Consider the following 23589-nt stretch of genomic DNA (forward strand, 5'->3'; position numbering starts at 1 on the left):
ATGTATGCTAGGTTACTGGAACTGTAAAGCATCTGGGCCACAGGGGCCTCGTGCGGACTGCAGACGCCATTCACAGCACCCAAGTGCCCCCGTAACACAGTGATGAGGAATATTCTTGGTATCTTTAAGGGAAGTTTAACGTGACCCAGTATTGTCGTTGCATAAGCAAACCTCAGATGTATCAAACGCCTGTTAAATTTGCAATGGGATCTGGGATTTTAAGAGACACTCTGTGATGCCACAAGAAACTGTGACCCAGCTTTGAACTCATTGCTCCAAATTAACATCACACCTCTTGATGCAACTAATTTGTTGTCACAGTAACTAAAAGGATAAGCTCTAGACTCTAAACCTGTGTTTACGTTTTCTGGCAAAATGATGATCAGAACTCTGCTCCAAAATAAACAAAATTTATTTTACCAAGATTAGAGCATTTTACAACTCTGACACAGAAATAAACACATCCTCAGTTCAAAATTCCAGGCAAAATAATCACCATAACATACTGACAGTACTAATACACTAACTTATAAAACAAGAGCCCCACTACTTAAAACCATGGCAAAAAAAAATGTTAGGACAAAATAAACATGTTTTTTACATTCACAACAACCTGGGGATGATGGGGCTGTTAAAGACAAAAGATTATCCGAGATAGCTTTGCTCCTGTAACAAACAAGATTCACATTATTTTACCCATTGCAAAACCAACTGACAAGTGAGTTACAAGAGCAGTAACACACACACACACCAAAAAAAAAAAGAAGAAAAAAAAAAAAAAAAGCAGCAATCCCCATTGGGTATTAAGTGAAAATTGTTTTATCTCTTTTCAAAACCAGCGTCCAGGGATCAACAGTGAGTCTGCGGTGAGTGAGAGATTTGAGAAGGATTCTGGTTGAGAAGCCGGCATGGTCAGATGAAAAAGACTGTATTACTATAATGCATCAGTTACTAATAATTTGTGTTCCCATATCCAGAATAGGAAGTCTGGTCTTGCCCTCCGAAGCCCTGGTACGTGCTGTACCCCTGCTGATTATCCCAGGATGACTGGTTTCCCCAACCTGTGGACAGATCAATGACATCAAATCAGGAGGTGCTTCCATTTCCAGCTTTTTCTGGGCGTGACACAACAGAGAAACACATGAAATGTACTTTAATTATCCTCTGAGCCATTAAGAAGTTGGAGTTTGTAAAACCGGCTTGCTAAATCTTCACTCACCGTAGTTGTTATTATAAACTTGTCCCCCTGTCACCGAGCTGGGGTAGGCTGTGCTGTACATGGAGTAGTCTCCCTGGCCCTGGGGGTTGCTGTGACCTCCCCCCTGACTCCCTTGGGTCAGCATCTTCTTCTTCTCATCTCCGTAGCCGTAGCTGTAGGGGCTCTGTTGGTCGCTGGGAGGAGGCATCGAGTGGTAGCTGTTGGCTGTCGAGGAGGCGGACGCAGAGGGTGCTGCACCGGCCATGGGTGGGGCGGAGTAGGTGCATCCCTCAGGGTAGAAGGTGCCATAGCCAGACATGTCACCTAAAGCAGAGGGGCCTGACCCTTTGGATGCGCTGTTGGCTCCACCTGGAGTGTTATCATAAAGCTTATCTGAAAAGAGGTTTTTGAAAAAAGTGGCAAATATCACTGGTGTAATCATGATGTCTTCATATGAATCAGGGAGAGTTTATGAAAAAGCCCAGGAGATACAAAAAATTGTTTGTGTCCTCAGATTTGATGATCAATATATTTTGCATGTTTTTTCCTTCTATAAAATAACTTACATCTTTGAGAACAAAGGTGCATGTTGATGAAAAAAGTGATCAGTTTTTGGGTTTTCATACCCAATTTCCCCTCAGGGACGAAGTAGAGTAAAGAAGTAAAGTATGTTTTCCCTTCTGTTTTGCTGTTGCTATTATGTGAAAATGATACTGACTGCAGTAACCAACACAACAGGAGAAACTATGAGTGATCATTAGTTATATACTGTTACTATGGGTCAATGATTGTATTAGGGTGCGGTATATGATTAAATTTCCTGTTAAATTATAAATAATATAAAAACAGTTTGTCTAATCAGTGGCCTTGCGCATTCTGCTTTAGCAAATGAAAGCCTGAAAGTCCTGTGTCATAAACAGGTTATGTTTTTACTGTAAATTCATGCATCATCTTTTGTGCAATACAAACATAATTACATGTGTTTCAATAGGAAAAACATTTAGATACATTAACAAGAAAGTATTTGAAAGTTAAGCATCATCTGCAATTCATCAGGATGCATTTCACAGCCAGTTACACTTTTGAAAATACCCACAAAGAAGCCAGGAGTTACCACATTATCTTAAGCATGATGTCTGAACAGCATTTAGCCTCACTATTATATTTTTTAGAAACTAGTCATGTAGACCTTTCCAAACTATAAAGTCATACTCTTTAGATTTGATCTAGAATTAATATACTTGGAAAATTAACAGAGCTGTATACTCTCCAGCTATGAGCAATTTGCGGAGAACTGCTCAGCATAAAGACTCTGCATGTTTCCTGTATCCAGTGGAAAAGTTTGTGCAGCACCGTTAGAACTACATGCATTAAAATGGTGCTTTGCAAGAGGGTTCTTTAAGAACAAGAAGGAAAACGAAACTTTATTTGACTGCTCTTTCTCTCAAGCTCTAATTAAATGCTGCTACGTCATATATAAAAAGCATTTCTTTTCAAAACATGCTACTTTTTTTTTTAGCTATGAATAAAGACACAAACTAATTCATGCCAATTCATATCTCATATTGATGGATATTTTTTACTGTATATAGTCTTTTTTGTATATATTTATTGTATATATTTCTGCATTTATTTTATTCTATTTAATCTTATTTTATGTTTCTATTCTATTACCACTGCTGTAACATAAGAATTTCCCAGTTTGGGATCAATAAAAGTATATCTATCTATCTATCTATCAAGCCCATGTCAGGCTGCACAGAACTAACAGAGAAAAGTTGTAAACACTTACGATAGCCTGGCCCAGAACTGCTCCCGTAATTGTAGTTGGCTGTTAAAAAAGTTTGCAATTTGTTTAAATTGCTCAAATGTATATGGAAGTGCTTATCACATAGTGGTTAAAAAAAATTCAATTTTGCATATTGAAGACTAGACTTTAAGTAAAACTGCCTACTTTTGTTATAGCTGTTTCCTCCAGGGATGTGTTTGCCCCGGCCCCGGCCTCGGCCTCTGCCGTGGCCCCAGTTGTGGGACCCCGGGTCTGAAGGAATGCCGCGGATGGTGCCGAATCCTGGGATGTGCTGTTGAGTAGGAATTTGCAGGTGGTTAGATGTCCAGAACAAATGCCTGGAGGTGAGCGATGTGTTTATGTGCATGTAGTGGCTGTGGTGTCAGTGAATTTTATTTGCAGTATTTATTTGTCTTTCTGTAGACAAGCTTGAACTCAGTGAGTATTCATGGCTGGTGAGACTTTTGGGATTAGTTGAATTACCATGTCAGTGTAGGTGACCTTCTTCTTTGAGGAATCTCTGTAGTTGGATGCACTGTTGCGGTCATCGGGGAACAGCTTCTCCAGGGCAGCGAGGGCAGCGTAGGCTTTCGCCTCTTTCTTATTGGAGCCTCGTCCTTTGAACTTCTGGCCATCGACCTCCACCTATGAGACAGGGAGGTAAGCACACTCAAGTCCTTGTCCATCGAAAACACACTTCTATGAATGCTAGAGGTCTGTGACTCCTTGACTTTCCCCAAATAGTTGGCCCTTAAATTACTTTATGAACGAAAATATAGCTTTGACATGTTACTGAACTCCGTGTCTTTCAAACTAATCCTCCAGCACATTACTCAACATGATTGCAATGAGAGACTAAGCACCATCAAAAAACTATTTTCATAAATACCTACCCAGCAAGGATGAGGATGATGAAAAACTTTACATTGTACTGCAGAGTCCAGTTCTCTTTGTCTGTTTCATGTTAGTCTGTTTCCTGTGTACATCTGTACACATACAACCACAGTGTGTGTCAACATGTGTCACAAAGATGTTGACACACATCCATGCTCTAAAGCAGGGCAGACCCTACGAACCTGAACATAACTTCACCACAACGCAGGGTTCAATAGCATGACTTTTGTACTATTAAGACTCACTGAAAAGCTGAAGAACAAAATAATGAAGAAAAAAAACCCTACAAATTTTAGTTAATTTTGGGGAGAAAAAGACTTACAGCACAACCAAAGGTAGGACTGTTTTGTGTGTGACGTAGCTGACTCACCTCCATGATGAAACACTTTTCATGGGAGCCTCCTGTCTCTGCAGACAGCTCGTACTTCAGGCTGCGGCGTTTCTCATTCAGCTCCATCACAGGGTTCTTCCCATGCTTGGTCAAGATAGGACCCTGGTTATTCTGCTCATAGCAAGGAGACAAGAAGCAGCTGCTTAGTCGACAGGACCCGGAACCAACTCACAGCTCACAAACAAGGGGGATACAGAGTATTCAACACCATTTAAGAGGGAGGCATTCAGGCACATACCTCTTCTGATGTAGAGCCTGTGGTAGCAACGTTTCCCGACTTCTGAGCCCCACTGCCTGCGCCACTGGACTCTGATTTGGACTCTGAACCAGTCGGTAGACCCATTTCCTGCAGGACCTGAAAAATGCAAGAGTCAGCAAGTGAAGAGCTTGCATAGGAGCTTAAAACGGCAGCGATGCATGCTGCATTTAACCTGCCCAGTTAGACTGCAGCAACAGTAGAAAAACAGTCAAACAACCAGTGTTTGACAAAGCCTTCATTGCAGCTGGGAGCAACATCATAGGCCCACTGACAACAGGCACCGTGGGATGCTAGCTTTAATTTTGCAACAACTGAAGACAATTTATTTTGAGCCTTACCTTGGTGGCTACATTCAGCTTGGCAGCTCGTTTAGAAGGCCCCGTGGCCTCGTAGGTCTTCCCATTTAACTCCACAGCCATGGTGAAGACCGGCTCGTGGACTGGGCCTGTCTGAGATGTGAGCCGGTATTCCAGACCAGGCTTGTACTGGTTCAGACGCATAACAGCATTCATGCTCAAATCATCACAAACTGTGGCGGAAAAGAACAGGCAGACAGAGCGAAGACCAGTCAAAATGAAAAGATGAAGTAAACCAGTTTAGATGTTACTCTTACAATGCTGAAACAGGCTGGAATGATCCTGTTCAAGGGCTGTTTTACTGTGTTTCATAAAGAAAAACATTTTATCATTTCATGTATTCTTCAAAATTGCTGTTTTACTAGTTTGTTTTTATTCATTTATTTATTTTTGGACATTTACCAAAAACATTTACCATTTTTTTCCATAGTATCCCAAATTTCCATCGGCAGGGTCAAACACTGTTGTGCTGTTGAGCCATATTAACAGTTAGGATCTTTCTACAACACCACACTTACATCTCATCACTGGACCATGGCTTTTCAGGATTTGATTATGAAATACATAAATACCTCAAAAGCTTTTACATTAGACTGCACTTTCTTCAGAATTAAACAAGCATGCTGCATCTACAGAGTAGCTGTTTAAAAAATATCTTTCAAAAATGGATTCAAACCCAATTGCAGACACCAGCTCTATCATTAAATCTATCTGTGTTTAGTGTACATAGTGTTCAGCACATGGTGTTCGGCTGATCAATTATCAGATAAAGTGAACATCAGTGGCATGAGCAATAACAAGGCATTTAATATACATTACTAACATGATTTCCTCTGAAAGCGTTGATGCTTCTGGAACTTGAGAAACTTTCTCTGCTTGCTGTTGAGTTGGGATTCATCCGCCCCTTTTTCCACCTCCGTGTACGGTCTCTTAGCTGGCAGGCTTATGTTCCCAACAGGTGGAACCTGGACTGAACCTAAATGAAACAACACATCCTCTCATCTGAATGTTCAAGGATCCTTGAGCTACACAGCAATTATAGTCCAAGCTCTGTTGGCATTATAAACTTGAGAAACAATAAGAAAAAATACATAGACACACTATTAGTATGAGAGACAGATCATCACTGCAGCAGCTAACCAGGTACCTGTGTCCACTTTCATGTTGGATCCCATTAATTTCCGTGGTTTTGCAGGGACAAAGTCCATCCCAAGTACTTTGTGCACTTGTCCAAAGGCACACAGCCTCAAGGCATGCTAAGTGGGGAAAAAAAACACATTTTGACACATTTTGAGAGGGTTCAAGAACATGGCTGATCATTGGTGTGTTTTAGCCGTCTCCTCTTACCTGAGCACTCTGTGTGATGTCTTCACGCTGCTGTAGTGTAATACCTGTGATGGCGTCAACACTTTCTCTCTCACATGGATCTTTAATTCCAGGGCCATCTTTGCACAGGGAATATTTAATTAGTCTGATAATATTAACATCAGTATTTATCAGTATTTAACATCAGTGTTTATATATTCTGAATGACAACTCGACATAAAGTTAAAAGGTTACCTTCCAGGAGGATTCCAGAGGCAACACACTCTAAAACTCTGCGGAAGGACTCGCCTGCCCCCATTGGCCTTTCAGACGTACCGATGGCCTTCTCAACCAGGAGTTCGAGAGGCTATGAGGAAACAAGAGCAAAGAACAAGAGTATAGGCACAACTTAAGGAAGATTAAACTGTAAAACACATTAACAACAAATATGCCTGATTTATCTTGTGATTGCAGTGCTGTTTTGATGTTTTCTAGTTTGATTTCCTTAAACTCTAAGTTCCTGTTAGTGAGTCAGAATTATGATAATATCTTTCAAAAGTAGAAGCTATTAGACTACAGGGGAGTGGAGGGGAAGGGGGCTCACAGATCAGAGCTCCATCAGATCTGAAATAACACAAACAGCACAAATTTTGCCCACCATCATTGTTGCGCTGTCACTCTGACCTCTAAAACAAACTATGCAGCGGCATAGTTTTCAGCCAGAAACGCGGTGGAGGATCTCAGATCTGGAGGATCTGATAATGAAATTCTGTTGTTTCACCTTCTTATTATCAAAAGGTTAGATGGTGCATTTTTTGCATTGACTGGATGCTAATTTTTAACAGTATATATGGTTGTATCTACCCTGGCCTGCAAAGCTATGGTTGAAACTTCCCTTTAAAAGAAAAAAATTGTGCTTACACTTAACACTTACTCAGCACATTTACTAGGGTGCAGAAATGTCACAAAAGGCATTAAGATACACTCTATATAGAAACTGTGAAAGCAGCTGATGCATTCTGGAATGTAAATGCTGCATATTTGCAGACATTTGGGAAGACTAGGCACCTGATATTAGGGAGATATAATCAGCAACATGGAAAAAGTGTTTGTGAATATTTTTTGGATGGAGCTTCCTCAGATATTTGGTTCCATATCTCAGCATTTTAAATTACAAGAACACAGCCCACTCACATGCTGATCGCCAAAGCAAACAGAAGTGCAGTGTAATCCAGGCTAGGACTTTATACTTCATGCTCAACATCCACTAGTCATCTAATTTTCTTACATATCTCCACCAAACAACTTCATCTTCATTGCCGTTATAAAACATGCCCAGCGACAGAACTCTTACCCATCCTGATATCGGTGCCCAGGTGGGAACACGGTTACACAAGTCCCTCATCAGCCGGATCACGATGACGGCAGAATTCAGTTCACTGACTTTGGCCTGAGGACAAAATCATGAGCCGGCTTAGTTAGATGAGTTGTTGTCTCCAATGATGACCCCCTGTGACTTTTGGGGTTCAACAATGATGGACCCCGACAACAAACTATAGTTAGCTCTGTGCAGCTGAGCATCTCCCAATTCGACAATTGTAACAGTTGATATTTTCTTAAATGCTGCCAATAGAAAAACGCTCTCACACAGATACAATACTCCTAGTGTTGAAACAAAATCTGATCTTTATAGCTGTGTGTAACTAGGTAGTGTTCCCCAATACAGTGCTGCTGAAATTGATACAGCTCTGTCTGACAGAGAAAAGGTACTGCAGGACATTTTGAGGAAGCTTACATCAATCATCGGGAATACTGACTCAACTGATATCAGGATGTTTACTGTTGAATTACACAAAGTGGTGGTGTCCATGCTAATGATTTGTCTGTCAAAATCATTGGCATGGAGCAGCAGAACAAATTAAGTTTCTTTGACACTGTAAAGATGAAGCTCCCGACATTTTAAAGTATACACTACATCAGGAATAAGTGAGGAGGACAGAGTTAAAGAATTTTACAATTTGCAGTTTCTCTATAGATGCAGTAAAAACAATGACATCATTAGAGAATGAAAAGCTCAACTTTATGTACAAGTAAGGACAGGAATGCAAACCTGGAACCATTTGGCGTGGCGGAGAGACGCCAAGGCAGTTAGGCATTTCTGCCTGTCCAGAACGTCTGGCGGATCGATGACTGTTCGCGTTTCTATTGACGAGGTGGGGTAAGAAGACAAGGTACAGTTTGACCAAGGGGGTTGGTTCTGTCTTGCAGGTCAGGGAGTAGCAGCGTTCCCCAAAGCACCAGCAGCAGGGAAAGGGGGGTCCCAGTACCCATTCTGTAAATCTTTGGTCCAAACAAGTCTGATAATCCCCTATCGCAGACCCAAGCTACATTTTATATACTGTGAGATGATGAAAGTATTGGATGGTCATAAATACTATGTATTTATAACATTACATAGTGTTGTGTTGTTTTCCTATGTGTCCTGTGTCCGTGGTACAGATACTACAATAAAAGTCCCCTTCCCTCAGCCCTCGGCTTGGGTTTGCTGCTTAGCCCCCCTTCTGAGACAGTGTGGCCAGTTGGTCAAAGGTCCAGCGTCCCTAAAAAACTTGACAAACTAGAAGGCAATCAGTTGTAAATTAGAAGCATTTAGAGAATCTGGAGGTCTGCTCCACACTGCAGCAAAACTGATGGATTCCCTCACCCAAATCTTGCTACATTCCTTGTACAGGCATGAATTAGGCCTTCTGAAGACTGGGTAATGCTGAAGTTGAGCTTGATTTTACTCTGCCTGACTTTTAAAGGAGCTAACTGTAGCTTTAAATCATACCGTTCATGCTGATTCACACACAGGCACCAACACTCTGCAAACAAACACCAATAATAAATTCACAACCAGACAGAAACATTTGCTTGCATCACCTGATTCATTGCCTATGTCTGGATGAATTTTGATTCTCCCAGGAAAAGACAAAGAAATCTCCTGTTTGCCGATCAGTTTTGCTGCAGTTTGCGCCACACGTACAACTTCAGAATAAAATACATGCACTGCGCGCTTTCACTTGTTATCCTTCAAAAGCCTTCACTTTAAACATAAACACAGTTGAACAAGAATAAAGGAAGTTGTTTATGATGAAGCACTGTCATCAACAACATGTACAGAATGCATGAACGACTACAGAGGTACTGTAGTGCTGGCAATCGCCAGTTTGTTAAAAAGCGACGACAGGACTCTCAAGCGAGTGAAGAGCCAACATTCATTGGTTGTTCACTGGCATCGGGCTGAGACAGTCACTGCACAGCTTCACTGATTTCTATATCCGAGGGTGGACAGAATTGGTGTAAAGTGTCAGACAATAAAGAGTTGTTGACCAGTGAAGCTGTACAGTGTCTGCTAATAGAAGAGGAAGAAGAAAACAAACAAACAAAAAAAAAAAACACATCAGCTGATTTATTGGACTGCAGGAAATGGCCAACGGTAGCTGATTTCTAGAAGGAGGTTGGACAAAGATGCATACCTTCTTCAGGAGCTTCACTGTCCTGCTCCGTCCTGACCAGAGGTGATGTCAGGTGGATCGTGAGAGTCAGGGCCAACTCTTTTGTGCTCTTCACAACAATGGCTGCATCCTCCAGGTTCTGGATTACTTCATATTTTTCCTCTGTAACAACCTATTTTCAAAAAAAGGGACAGAGTTAGGATAGTAAAGAGGCATTTCAATACCTCAAACACAATGAAGAAGAATCTAATCTGTAAAATCTGTTGTTGTTTTTTTCTATTAAGAGTGTAATAAAACAACTCAGGCTTTGGCGTCTGAGGTACTCATCTCCACCTTTAATTGCTCAGTTAGTGTTTCCGCCACTTGTTGGAGCAGAGTGACGGTAGGCTTGTTGGAACAAAGCAGCACCAGCTCCAGATCCAAGTCCCCCTTCAGCAGGAGTCCTTTGGCCACCAGGCCCACCCTCATGACCCCACGCAGGACACGATCTTTCGAATCAGCACTTAACATAGGAGGAGGAAGAAGAGAATAATTCTTACACAACTGACAGACATCATCAAAAGGTAAACCATGAGTGCAACTCCCCATAATGAATGCAGCTAACAAACTCAAGTCTGTTACAAAAAAAAAAATTAACAAAACACACATTTCTGGAGGCTGTAATGAAGATCCAAGAGCAAACCCATCTCCAAAAGGAAACGTGCTCTTGCAAGAGTTTTCACCATTTTAAACTCAAATTACAATTCCTCTGATATGGTTATGCAAAATTAATTCTCTGATTCAACACATTAGACAACGAGAAATATGTCTTCAGCTCATTTTGGGATTCTTTTTCCTTTCAGTGCAATATCAAATTAAGTTATATGCAACTTTGTGCAGTGAACAAGGACAAAGATAATGATAGTGGCTGCTGGCACAAGCACATTTTGAAAGTCTTTGTTTACGCTTGGATTCAGATATGCTTTTTAGCTACTGCTATCACTGCAGTAGAGCCTTTGGATGCCCCGCTCACCTTCCTGCCTCTGGAGTTTCTTCAACCTTTTTCGGCTCATCCAGCTGGTCGGAGACGACCTTGAGGGCACACTCCACATGGGAGATGATGGTCTGTACCGCCTCCAGCTCCTCGGAGGACGGGTACACTGCAGAGTGTTTGGCCATCACGTGGCGGTCATATGGCCGTAGGGGTATCTGGCGAGCTGCAGCTGCCTGGAGGGGGAAATATATGTCCTTTAAATAATGCCACTGTACGCTACTTACAGTGACTGTGTTTATAAGGTCTTTAGTATCCCGGTGTTGATTGGGTTTTTTAAGTATCCCGTTTTTGTGTTTGTGCATGTAAACACCATATCCCGAATTCAGAAATCGGGTGATGCCCTTTTCCCGGTTTCAAGAAACCCGGTTTTGCCACCTGGAGTACTCCAATAGAAGCCAGGATACTGGAGCATGTATACACCTTATCCCGGTTTCTGACGGCTGCCCACTGTGTGCGCAGGCGCCAGAGTGACACACCAGATAAACAAGAAACATCCAAACATTTTTGGAGCGACTAAGAGACTGAATTTTGCCTGAAAATAATGAAAGAACTCAACATAACTACGTGTTTAGATGGCAGAAGGCACAGAAATGCCGACCTATTCAAGTCTGTTGCGGACTGTTGCTACGTGACGCTGGTTTTCCACCTCGCACCGTTGAATAAGTTAGGTCGCAGTGGAAAATACTGAAGAAGCACTACTACTTAGCCAAGCGTCAGAACCAGAAGTCTCATGTTTGTCTTACTTCTAAATATAATAAATATATCACACTTCCTGCTCAATCTGTTGTAAACAAACGACGTAAAAGACGTAACACACGCCTGCACAGATAGAATGCAGTGATCAGAAAACGGATTACTGGTATTTATCATGTATACAGGAATATGAATAACCGGGTTTCTCTGTGTTCCATGTAAACATCATATCCCCAATATGCTCAAAGCCGGGATAAGCCTCCAAACCGGGATACTAAAGACCTTGTAAACACAGTCAATGATGAGTGTGCACTAAAAGCATTTTATCTTGCATTTCATTGATACTTTCATATGTTCCAGTGAAATAAATTAATTTTGCAACACCGTAAAAAAAGAAGGACTAGGAAGTATGAAAGGGCTATGGTTAAAAAAACTTAACGGAAAACGGAACAGGCGAGTAGCGTGGCAACAGAGCTCTTGTAAGAGGAAGAGCTATCTTTTAAAAGAATATAAGGAAATAAGATTGTCATGGAAATAATTCAATGGTCAGGCTGGCTAAATCGGTAACCAAGCAGAAATTAGACAGAAAACCCAAACAAAAGAATCAATAGATAAACTAATCATTACAAATAGATTTAACAGGTAAAGCAAGAACCTCTTGTGTCCGCTTGTCTTCAATCTCTTCAATGGCACTGATGTAGTCGTGGTACTGTCTCAGCTCCTCCTCGTAGCACAGGCAGTCGTACCAGTAACGCAGATCCTCATATCTAGACGGAGAAGAGAGTGAGAGGAGGACAGATTTCTAGACAAAAATCTTTTCAAGCCAAAACAGGCGCCAAAATGCACAAGCAACGCCTGCCAACACTGCACTGTAGTCTTCTGCATTACACCAGAAACAACACTTACAGAGGGTGACAAGAGTATCTACAGGCTAGCTTGAACTTCCACCACACCCAAATAATTAACCCTGGCCTATATTTAATTTCGCAGTGCGACAGTGCTGTGATAATACAGTTTATTTTGACCACAAAAAGCAAAACACAACATGCAGTGACTGAACAGTATTGTGTGTAGATGTTGGAATGTGACAAGAGTACTGGGAAATCTGATTTGCTGAACAGCTACAGGATAACTGATTTACTGCCTTGACAATTTTTTTGCACATAAAGTCCTATTGTATACACAACTGCTGTGAAAATATATCACTACGCAAAGACAAATCGCTCTGCACTGTTCATGTTTAAAAAAATCCATTATTAAAAAAAAGATTGAGAATATTTTCCTGCAGAAACAAATATCATAACGAGATCTTCAGTGCTGATTATTGTTGATGAGAGATCAGATAGATAGATCGGAACATAGTTAGATTGATAATCTTTAAATTTGCCTTCAGCCTCACAAATTAGTTCAAACACGTCAAGTTAATCACAGTACATAAATAAAAACACAACATGTACAGTACAGACAACAATAGCGGATGTGGCTTCAGTTTTAAATGGTGTTTATGATTTTAGCAGTCATTGCATTTGGTATGAAAAACTTTATGAATTCTTTAAAAAGAGGATGAACATGATCAGACACAATTTGTCCACCTTTTTGATTCACCTGCATTGTATATATATACATCCTAATTGTTTCTGCTCTTTCCCAATAATTCTACTGACCGCATTTATTATTCTGGATGGTCTATTTTTGTTCATAGCCACCAGGTGCCCATATCATGTACACATAATACAGGTTAAAACACTTGCAGTAAGACTTCTGTAAACAGCCTTTCAATGTTCTTGTTTATGTCATATAAATTCATTTTCCTGATTAGATACAAGTGTTGCACTGCTTTTTTAAGGATGTATTCTGTGTTGGCTGTCAAACTTCAAGTGGCATCAAAAAAAGGAGGATATTTAATAAACTCCTGGGCAGCCAAAAACGCCACATGCTGCAAATGTAAACCTGCAGTGGATGGAGTGGGGTCTCCAGCTGGTGTCCTGGTTTCCAGTGATGTGTCTGCACGGTAAGGTTACCTGTCAAAGTCGTGAGGGAGGAGGCGGTGGCCCTGCTGGATCAGGCTGTCCCAGTACAGCAGCTCCTCGTAGGCCTTGCGCTCATCCCACATCGGCGCAGCTTCGGCGGCCATGGTCTCACGACTTCCACACCGGGCTTCCCACCTGCTTTAACAGGACAGGATTCGTTTAGTCGATGTGCAGCCACTGGCTAAATGGAGTCAAACCAGTGACACCAAACCTGCCTGGTGAGTTTAGCTGGTCACAAGCAGATTGATCTGCTGACACTGACGTTAGCTCAGGCTGAGGCGGCCCGCGGCGCGTGTGTGTCCGTGTGTGTTTAACATTATCAATTAGTTTATCTGCTAAATGCGTTGAATATACAGTGGACAGTCCACTGGGAACAGTGTTGGTAATGTGATATAGCAGGCTAGCTCTGTCCAATTACAGCTAGCCAACCACGCTAGCGAGTTTGCCAGCGGCCATTTTCTTCCCAAACACTGGCCAGCATATTAACCACAGGTTAGCACTGGAAGAGTTATCTGGCTGTCTGCTTCACCAAGTTAACCTGCCGCCTGTCCTTTGAATGAAACGCTCACCTCAAACAGCCTGAGACTCTTGGTCTGTTTTCTTCTGGTGTAACTTGAGCCTCTCGTCCTTTTCGCGGTAATGTTGTTTTGCTGCTCACTGGCAGAGACGCGTCGCCCACTGATGACGCGTCCTGTGTTTTCTATATTTCTGTAAGAACCTGATAATCAATAATCAGGTGATAGTCCACAACAAAGTGCTTCACATTCACGTCGCCACCACAACAAGTAACAGAGGTTAGATCAAATGAAAATACGAATTATGTTCAAAATAAAAGAAGACAGCACAAGACATGACTTTTTTTTGTTTGTTTGTTTGTTTGTTTGTCTGTTCGATTGTTTTTAACTCTTCAGACAGCTTGTAAGCCACATTTCTCTAATGAAGCTGCTGTGAATATTGGCTAAAAGGCTTGTATTTTTGTCGTCCTAATATTATCATCTTCATAAAAATCTTATTTTTGCTCAGTCAGTGAGCTTTACTGACATAATATGCGTGCATATACCTTTTAACTAAAAATTCAGACGTATAAAATCATGAAAACAAAATTATTTGACATCAGGAACCTTAAACATGTGCACAGTAATCTGTATATTCTCATGTATTATTGATGGATAATATGAACGTCTACATGGGCCTCCAATATCTGCCTCCATCATTATAGCTAGTGCTGATAGGTCCACTACATATCAAATACTCATAGCACCAAGTCTTTGCCCATGTTTAAAAAATCTCTTGACTCAATTTATTTTGTGATCTCACTAAACAGAGAGATATAAAACATTAATTCATTATCATCCACTATTTTATCTTATGCTATTTTATTATATTTCTCCACCGAATTAAACTGTGTTCATAGATTCAGAATGAGGCTACTTCCACTTGAGTCTAAATTAAAACATTAGGTTTGTAAGATATAAAGTTTACCACAGTGTTGTGTAATTCCTCTGCTGTGTCATTTACTTGGAAGTTATGAATCTTTACTGTCCCCTTTTCAAAATGCACCCGGTGGTCTCCCTCTAGCGGCGAGACGAAATAAATCAAGGCAGAGGTGGAAAGTGTATCTCATCTACTCCATGTTGAACTCAGAGCAAAATTAGCAGTCCAGAAACTCTTACTGAAACAGTAGGCTGTTTAAAATACCGAGGTAGTTAAAGTACGTGAAGCTGAAATCAAGAGGATTTATATATTTTCAGCAATCTTGCTTCAAAACAAACAAAAAAAAAAAAAAAAACAGCAGATGATCTGTTTTGGTGTGATTCTAGCAAATGATTGAATCTGTTATTATCTGCTCAAATTGTTGAGAACCACTTTCCATTCAATATCAGCATCAGTTATGGTAGGTAAAAGTTGAGAGTGATTGGTCTGAATGAACTGAGTTAGTCTAAACTGCAAGCTTTTATCAATAATAGATAGATAGATAGATAGATAGATAGATAGATAGATAGATAGATAGATAGACTTTATTGATCCCAACCAGGGAAATTCTCACTAATAATCACAAAAGCACCATTCAGAAACTATTCAAGTCAGTATATGTGTATATGTGATTTTTCCATGCAGTTTTAAACAAATGAAACAAATTATAAACAAATTATAAACAAATGAAATGACAAACTTTTTTTAAAATTGTAAAAATCTTTGCTGTTCACTGAATGGCCTTAGGACTGGACAGTTTGTGGTGGTCCACTTTCTGTTGCTTGTGTAACAGACAAGATGTAAATGTAGCTAAGTAAAATATTTAAGCAGTTACACACTCATGCAAATGTAAAATTACTGCCTTTATGAAATACTCAAGAAATTGCAAGCACTCATTACAGTAACTTAGGTAATAGTAAGTAAGCAAGTAAGTAAGTAATTTGCCACATGTACCTTCACATATTTACCAATCTGTCAAAAACTCACCATGTCAACATAAGCCTTGTTCCAGCCAAGAAAAGTAAGGGAATAGACGCTTCAACAGAAATGAATGCAAAATGTAGGAGCCAAGTTTATATGTCACATTCCATTATTTTATTTACATTCAGTTTGAAGATCTTTACATGTCCTCAAGGCAACCGAGGGAACAATTCAAGTATTAATCTATATAAATTTACATTTCACATGAAGCAGAGTTCTCACACTGTATCAACTCAGGGCAAAGCATACATGTCTATCATTTGCAACCATGATAGTGCTTACTTATCTGTGGGCCTTATACAAGTCTTACATGAATATAATAACATAATAATAATAACATTCCTTAATAAAATACATTCAGCTTAATATTATGTAATATCTGGACTTAGCACGATGAATAAACTCTTACTTCTGGTTTTACCCCCAGTGCTCCAATCCGTTTATACCAGTATGGCTCAATCCTTCCACATTCCTCTAATGCAAGAATGAGTCACTGTGCAAGTTAAGCTGAGCATTTCAAAACCACAGCTGGGGGGGGGATCATTGACTGAACCAAGAAGTCATTATTGAAACTAACTTTGCTTTTATCTCCCCATAGAAATGACACCCTAATTTGCCAGTGAACTGCAAATAGATGACAAAAGAATAAACAACATAAAGTATCTTAGTAAGGTGATGGTCCACCGCGAGACACCAGAACAGCTTCACCGCTCCGTGGCATAGATTCTCCAAGTCTAGATGTTCCCTCATTTGGTGTTTCAATGATGGCAGGGGTGATGTTGTCTAATATATCAGTCCAAAATCTGCCACAGGTGTTCAGCTGGGTTGAGATGTGGTGGCTGTGAAGGTCATATCATCCTGATTTACATCTTTTTCATCCTTATCAAACCCTTCAGTGAGCCTTTGTGCCCTGTGGATGGGGGCTTTGCCATCCACTCCCATCAGGATAGAAATGTTTCATCACAGGATAAAGGTCATCACTCAGTATAACTCTGTATTGATTTGCAGTGAGACGTCCTTCCGTGAGGGCAAGTGGAGCCAGACCATGCCAGGAAAAAGCCTCCCACAGCATCACAGAGCCAGCAGACCTCCTCAGTGTAGGGACCAAGCATTCGGGTAATGTATGCATTTAAGCTCTTTTGGCGGCTACTACTAAGACACTTTGTGTTGTTTTTTCCTTGGATTTTTCTCCCGATTGTGCCTACGGGACAGGTTATGGTTAGTGCTGCTTTACGTGCTGTAGCCTTCATTTCTGTACCTCTTGAATTATGAGCATCACATGGACACCTGCTGCTCCATATGAACACAGGAAATAAGGAATGTTCACTTACTGTAAGCAAACAGTAGAAAGTACATAATACTTGAATTTTGTGCAAAATCACAGCATGAGCTAGCTTTCTTTTTTAAAATTAAAAATGAACTCATTCGTAAGCTTTCATGAAACATGAGAGAGATCCAGCTATTGGTTCATGTGACAGACTGCATCAAAGTTTTCCCACAGAGGAGAAAACAAAAAAAAAAAAAAACAGGGTCATCCCAGATATCACACTGTTCATTCAACATGCTCCCGTATGAGAGGGCATCTCTGTTTTTTGTCTTGGCAGCAAAAGTTCTTCATATGTACAATGAACCTGGGAACAAGTCACAGCAAAGTCTCTCAGTCTGTCTCTCTCTCTTTCTCTTGGGTCAGATTTGGTTGACTGCATTCTTCTCTGAGCTGTGATAGGAGCCGGGGTCCCAACGGCGTATCACACTGCCCTTCAGGTCTGTCTGGCATTTAGCGATGAGGTAGACCTTGCGGAGGATGGTGCGACGCAGCAGGATGTAGACCCAGGGGTCCAGAATCTGGTTCCAGGAGGCCAGCCTGACGCCCATCACCATCAAGGTTTTATAGCTGGACAGATCGTCCCCGATGGAGTCTCTGTAGGAGCGGATCACCGACATCAGGCCGAAGATCTGCAGACATGAGGCAGCACATGCACTAATTATTATTGTAAAGTAGCTGTGTCTGTGGTCAAGCTGCTGTGGGGACACTAGTCTGTTGTATGACTTGAAATGTCACAGAAATATATTTTAGTATTTGATCAAACACCTCAGTATCATATTGTGATGTATTGTGATGGCTATTTATGATTTTGTAATATCTTTACATTTTTGGTAAACAATTAATTAGGAATGTGGATATGATGACCAAACAAGTAGAGGCAAATAACAGAACAGGTACTGTAGGCCAGTCTGATAATAATAAGAATAGAAATGTGCATCCCTTTTCTGTAATGCAGACTCTAAAACCAGGAAGAGACTAGATTAATGCCATATCATAATATTATGAGATCCAAAATGCCAGATGACATCCAGTCTCATATCAAAATAACAGCAACATAATATCAGTAAATCGCCCAATCTTTGTTAGTGATGAGGAGCAGTTCTTAAATGATCTTGTTCATTTGGAAATAATAATACCAGTAATACTGGAGAAAAACAGGTTCAGATTTTCAAACAGGCCTGTGTAAAGATAATTAACTGTTTTATTCTGTTGCTAATTTGGCAGCTGAATTAATGACACACTCCTACATGAATGTAAAAAATTCCAAATAAAAAATGCCACAATCAGCCAAATATCACCACCAAACACTTTTCAGACAGATGCGGATATCGATTTTCAAAGCTGATTTTGATTGATATGATAGTCTGCTGATATATCGGTCCATCGATCCATAATAATAATAGATGTCCTGTCTATTATTAAAGGCACAATGAAAGCACTGTAAATAAAATACATTAATATTTTCTGCTTCTTTATTAACAGATGATACTGCATTTTATTTATAGTGCCTTTGAAGGAGCAAAAGGACAGTGTGCATTCCTTTATGAAAAGTGACTGAGGCTCACAGCTGTTCACGGCTCTTAGTGCCGGTGTGCAGTAAGAGGGACTGTGGCTGTTGCCTTCTTACTCACCAGCAGAGGGCTCCAACAAATACAAGAGGTGACCATGATGCCCACCAGCTGCACCACCATCTCAATGTCATGGGACTTGGCTGAGTGGTGGGAGCAGGGCTGCCTCCTGAGCCGGGCTAGCACTAGCGTCAGTCCACTGATGGTGTTGCACACCAGCGCCACAGCCAGGGAGGTCAGACCCAGGCCAGAGAAAAGCACCACAAACGCCACATCTGCCTCGTGGGTGTCCTCCAGCACTTTAATGAAACACCAGGTCCCTGGGTACTGGTAGGTGTATGAGCCCAGCTGGAAGCACGGCAGCATGGCCACACAGAGAGCCGCCAGCCAGATGACAGAGAGGGTGATCTTAGTGCGGGTGGTGGTGACCAGGGATGAGTGCAGCAGGGGCTGAGTGACACCCAGGCAGCGCTCAGCAGCCATGGCACAGCCCAAGAAGAGTGGGCAGAGACCAAAGAACACCATGCTGCCACCCAGGAACTGACACATGGCATCAGCTGAGTCATACGCCTCCTCTGCCACCCCTCCAGAGAGGTAGAGCCGGAGAACCAGGGCCCCAGGGATCACATGGCCAGTAAAGTCCGTGACCACCAGTGAAAAGGCAAAGAGGAGGAATGTGGCTTTGGAGCGCCGGCGTTGCAGTGAGTAGGCATTGGCCAGGATGAAGAGGGCCACAATGTTGGAGACGATGCCCAGGGTCATGGACAGCATGGCGGCGATGGGGCCGCTGGAGGTGGGCTGGTCGAAGGAAAGGTTTCCATGCTGAGACAGCCCTTTGACAGCCACCTCGGCCTCCACCTGCCCAGGACTGGTGTTTACGAGAGGCGGTAAGAGCGAGGGGGCTGAGGAGTTGTAGTGGCTCATAGCTAACATCATTGGACTTTGAACCTTATGGGGCCCATGCTTCAGGGAGGCTGCAAGAGAAAGAAGAGGCAAATAATGTTGCAAACATGCAACACGTTTATGAAAACGTTACTGATTAAAAGAAGAGTTAAAAACAGTTTAATATTACATTACATTTCCCCTGAATACACAGCACAATACTTAATGAACTCTTGAATTTCAAGACTGAAATCCTTACACCTGCTTAAAATTACACAGAAAACGAACATGATGCACCTCAAAATTTCATAACTTAATTTTTTTCAGGGTCAAATTAGGATTATGTTAAGGTGTTTTGAAGTGCATCGGCTCAATTTTCTACTTATTCTTAAAGAAGAATTCAGGGATTCAGTCTTGGAATTCAGAGGTCGTTGAAAAGTGTGGTGTGTTTTCTAGGGTAAGATAAGGTAAGATAAAAAATTAAAGACATATTAAGTTTTTACACTGTTTCATAATGTTTTCCTTATCATGAATCATTTTATAGCACTCCATACATTCCAATCCTCTTTTTCCTTTTCCATACTTTTTTTTTTTTTTACTTTTTAATTACTTATTGGGACTCATGGCAACTAAGGGATAAATATTTACCTGACCTAGTGTTCAAAATGTCTTAACAACTGACATACCACAAATTGGGCTACCCTCTAACTTCCCTTTTGAACCTGACATGAGAGCTGTTCTCCCCGGTGAGGCCGACAAGTTAGAGCAAAGCGCAAGTTAAAACAGCTCCCTCCGACAACCACAGAGACAGCAGGACACATTCCTCAGCTGGAGCTCTGTGTCGGGAGTCTCTGAGCGCTGATGATGCACAGCGGAGAGTCTGATCACCAGGTGGACTGAGTCTGGCTGGAAGTCTGGCTTAAACAGGCCCAGCCAGGCAGCGCACTCAGAGCAAACAGCGTATTAATAATACATTTTCTTCTTGAACAGCTGTCCACTGCATCGACCGGGGCACCAACTCATGATGGTGGATTTAATTGATCACAAACCAGCGCCCTCCTCACGTTTTGCATCAGTTTGCAGAAAATTTTATACGATTTACTCACTAATGGACAGATTCTGGAAAGCTGAAAGCAATCAAATATAGATATTATCTATTCATCACCAGCCACCCATATTGTTAAGTGAAAGATTCAGTGCAGTTCTTCTGACAGTAAGCATTGTCCCATTTTAAAAACTTGGTTCTGTAGTTTACTTTCTACTGATCTGATTAGAGATCGACTTTGAAAATGACTCACCACTTGAAAAGGTTAGAAATCCCTCTCAGTCATGTTGAATATCCAGAATATGTTATTCCTTTAACAGATATCCAGAAATAATCCAAAAGACGGGCGTTTTACTGAACAATGTCAGCAAAGTCTTCAACCAGCCGATGGGAATATGTGATTTTCTTGTGTTGAGTAAACATGGTTCCTTTTGATGGCGAGGTGAAGGTCAGCAGCAAGGCGTCGGTGCAGTTTGCTTGACGTTTTCCATGCTTCAGTCCGTGTGTGTGTGGACTTGTCATGGCGGTGGATGGAGGGTGTGAGGATCCTCGCTGAGACCAAACCGCAGCTCCTCGGGATAAACACCGACTCACGGTTTTATAGCGCGTCCTCTCCCTCACACTTATGGGCGGCTTTCTGCTCACTGACTCAAGTTCAGGACTGTTTTTTTTTTTTTTTTTCCTTTTTCTTTTCAGGGCAGTTTTTGAGCCTTCACTTTGTTTACACCGGCCCAAAGTGTAAGTAATCCCACTTTAATGCCGCTGCCGTCTTTATGTGTCATCAGCATTTCCAAACAATTATTCTTATTATCACACTGTGCATAGAAGAGCAGGTAGCCCCCCCTGTGTTATGTTTTTTCTTTTCTTTTCTTCTTTTTTCTTAGCACAACTTTAGTTTATTTATTTATTTACTTACTTACTGATTTATTCATATTTTATTTCTTTATTCAGCATTTTGTCAATGAAATTGTGGCAAATTATTAGCAAACTTAGTGATTCTCATTCTGGGGATTATCACTCTTCTTTTTTTTTCCTCTCAGTTTTCAGGAGTCTGGATCGATGTGAGCCGATTCAGTTTCATAAATTCATATTTGCTCCTGTGCGCGCAACTGCTGTGCTCAAAATAGCCTTTGAGGTATCAGATAGCCAGCCAGATCCCCCACATAGTGAATATGCGTGTTAATCACTCTGCTGCCGAGGCACTTGACTCGGATGGCTTCTCTGTTGATGTTCAGCTTTCTGAGTGTCCTCCACAGGGAAACTCAGGTGGGTCACACTCTTACTGCAACGTGAACGGATTAGACCAGACTAAGCTAGATTTTGGGAGGATATAAATACCTTCATTTATTGATCTTGAACCTCATAAGTATGTTTTTTAAAAAAAAATATGGAAAGTCAAAGACCCAATGTGGAAAAATGATACCCACCCCCACTGAGAACCCAGATGTTCCTCAAGGACTCTGAAGTTAATTTTAAGGGGTTTTGCAGCCACATTAAGGAAAACATGGAATGCAAACCAGGATCTCTCTGTTTTTGATTGACATTTAAAGGTGTAAAACCCGTGAAGGGAAAGTGTGTGTCAGGGGTTGCACCTCAGCTTTTGGCTCTTTTTGCAGTATACTGGAGACAGGTGGTCATGTTTGTTTTAATTCAGCAAGGGCCAGGCAACCCCAGACACATACAGAGCTGTGGTCTGGCAGCACAGTAAGAGCAACGCTTTCGACTAGCTGCCTGTTCACAGACAGAAAAGAGTGGTGGGCACACACAATTGGAAAAAGACAGACAGAAAGCTAGGAAGAATGTTTAGCGGTTGGAAATAATGTAATATGTCTTTTGAACTGACAAGCTGACAGATAACGCTGTTTGGTATGCCATTTTGAAGATGTACTGTAGAATTAAACTGGTTGAAACAGCTAAAAAAAAAATTAAAATTAAATTTAAAAATTAAAATTAAAAATGAAAGCACTGATCAGCGATATGATGACAGACACAAGCAACACCAGTTGCTTGAACCAGAGGTTTGAGAGATGGTGTGAAATATGATTAAAACTTTTACCAGGGAAACACTGAGAGGAGAACTGAGCAGGACTTCACTCAGTACAGATAACAAATACGATAAAATTTTAAAATATTTGAAGGTTTGACATTATAGCTATAGGCTATATTCACTTCTTTGATCAAGCATTGTCTTTTTCTCTCAAGGAAAACTTTTTCAAACACATACACATACTGCGTATTCTTCAATGCATATTGCTACAGTCAAAAGCAGACAAAATACAGAAGTGGTCGAACCCACATGCACACCACATTTTTTCAGTTCTGACAGGACTCATGTTGATTTCAGTGGCCACAAGGAATTCAGCATCTCATAGCACAAACAAGGGGACTATGAGTAAAACAATGTGGAATTAGAAAGCCTCAGCTCCTGTGTTAGCATATCTGACAGGGCACAGCATGCCTGTCTTATTAATCTTCAATTAAATATCCAATATTCCAGTTGTCGTTTTTTTCATGGCATTATTTTGGCTCATAGAGCAGCCATCAAGCATTTAGCCCCCATGTACATTTTTTACTCCCACCGTCTCTGAAAGGAGACCCTGTTGCCCCCATTTTCTTCATCAATTGCTCTTAGAGTCGGTGCCATTTGGCCTCTGCAGCCCCTTGCTTCTTCCAACACCAAGTCTGGAGTCTGAGGCTCCCTCTACAACCCCTCTTCATTCACTGACCACAAACTGATCTTGAAAAAAATATCCACTGGCTGATGATTTTTGAAGGACTTCTCAGATGTAGCCCGTCCTAAAACAGAGGAGCTAGGAATGTTTACAGTTTGATCTCTATCGAATCATGAAGTTAGAAATGTGATATTAA

The 23589-nt window shown here is 41.2% G+C and overlaps 2 protein-coding genes and 1 long non-coding RNA gene across 6 annotated transcripts; 1 reads left to right on the forward strand and 2 right to left on the reverse strand.

Moving 5' to 3' along the window:
- Nucleotides 1-394: 394 nt before the first annotated feature.
- LOC115358890 (interleukin enhancer-binding factor 3-like) lies at nucleotides 395-14115 on the reverse strand. 4 transcript variants are annotated; one of them, XM_030051021.1, is made up of 21 exons: nucleotides 14015-14115; nucleotides 13437-13580; nucleotides 12071-12182; nucleotides 10702-10895; nucleotides 10023-10191; nucleotides 9711-9861; nucleotides 8303-8394; nucleotides 7547-7642; nucleotides 6448-6559; nucleotides 6235-6332; nucleotides 6035-6143; nucleotides 5711-5863; nucleotides 5303-5356; nucleotides 4870-5060; nucleotides 4511-4627; nucleotides 4252-4383; nucleotides 3471-3632; nucleotides 3153-3279; nucleotides 2991-3029; nucleotides 1220-1591; nucleotides 395-1061 (listed from the first exon to the last, which is right to left on the reverse strand). In XM_030051021.1, the coding sequence occupies exons 2-21, from the start codon at nucleotides 13547-13549 to the stop codon at nucleotides 952-954; spliced, it is 2703 nt and encodes a 900-aa protein (XP_029906881.1). In that variant the 5' UTR covers nucleotides 13550-13580; nucleotides 14015-14115; the 3' UTR covers nucleotides 395-951. The 4 variants fall into 4 exon arrangements, with proteins under 4 accessions (XP_029906881.1, XP_029906890.1, XP_029906874.1 ...); XM_030051030.1 differs by having other exon boundaries at nucleotides 1220-1567; nucleotides 13437-13583; XM_030051014.1 differs by having other exon boundaries at nucleotides 13437-13583.
- Nucleotides 13532-18512, forward strand: LOC115358918 (uncharacterized). Its single transcript, XR_003928216.1, has 3 exons — nucleotides 13532-13663; nucleotides 16908-17015; nucleotides 17590-18512. It is a non-coding gene; the product is annotated as an uncharacterized LOC115358918 (long non-coding RNA).
- On the reverse strand, nucleotides 17586-20994 carry ptger1a (prostaglandin E receptor 1a (subtype EP1)). The gene is made up of 3 exons (XM_030051052.1): nucleotides 20975-20994; nucleotides 18858-19768; nucleotides 17586-17855 (listed from the first exon to the last, which is right to left on the reverse strand). Exons 2-3 carry the CDS (start codon nucleotides 19728-19730, stop codon nucleotides 17586-17588), a joined length of 1143 nt encoding a protein of 380 aa, XP_029906912.1. The 5' UTR covers nucleotides 19731-19768; nucleotides 20975-20994.
- Nucleotides 20995-23589: the final 2595 nt, after the last annotated feature.

This window comes from Myripristis murdjan, chromosome 1 (assembly GCF_902150065.1).
Source record: "Myripristis murdjan chromosome 1, fMyrMur1.1, whole genome shotgun sequence".
NCBI lineage: Eukaryota > Metazoa > Chordata > Actinopteri > Holocentriformes > Holocentridae > Myripristis > Myripristis murdjan.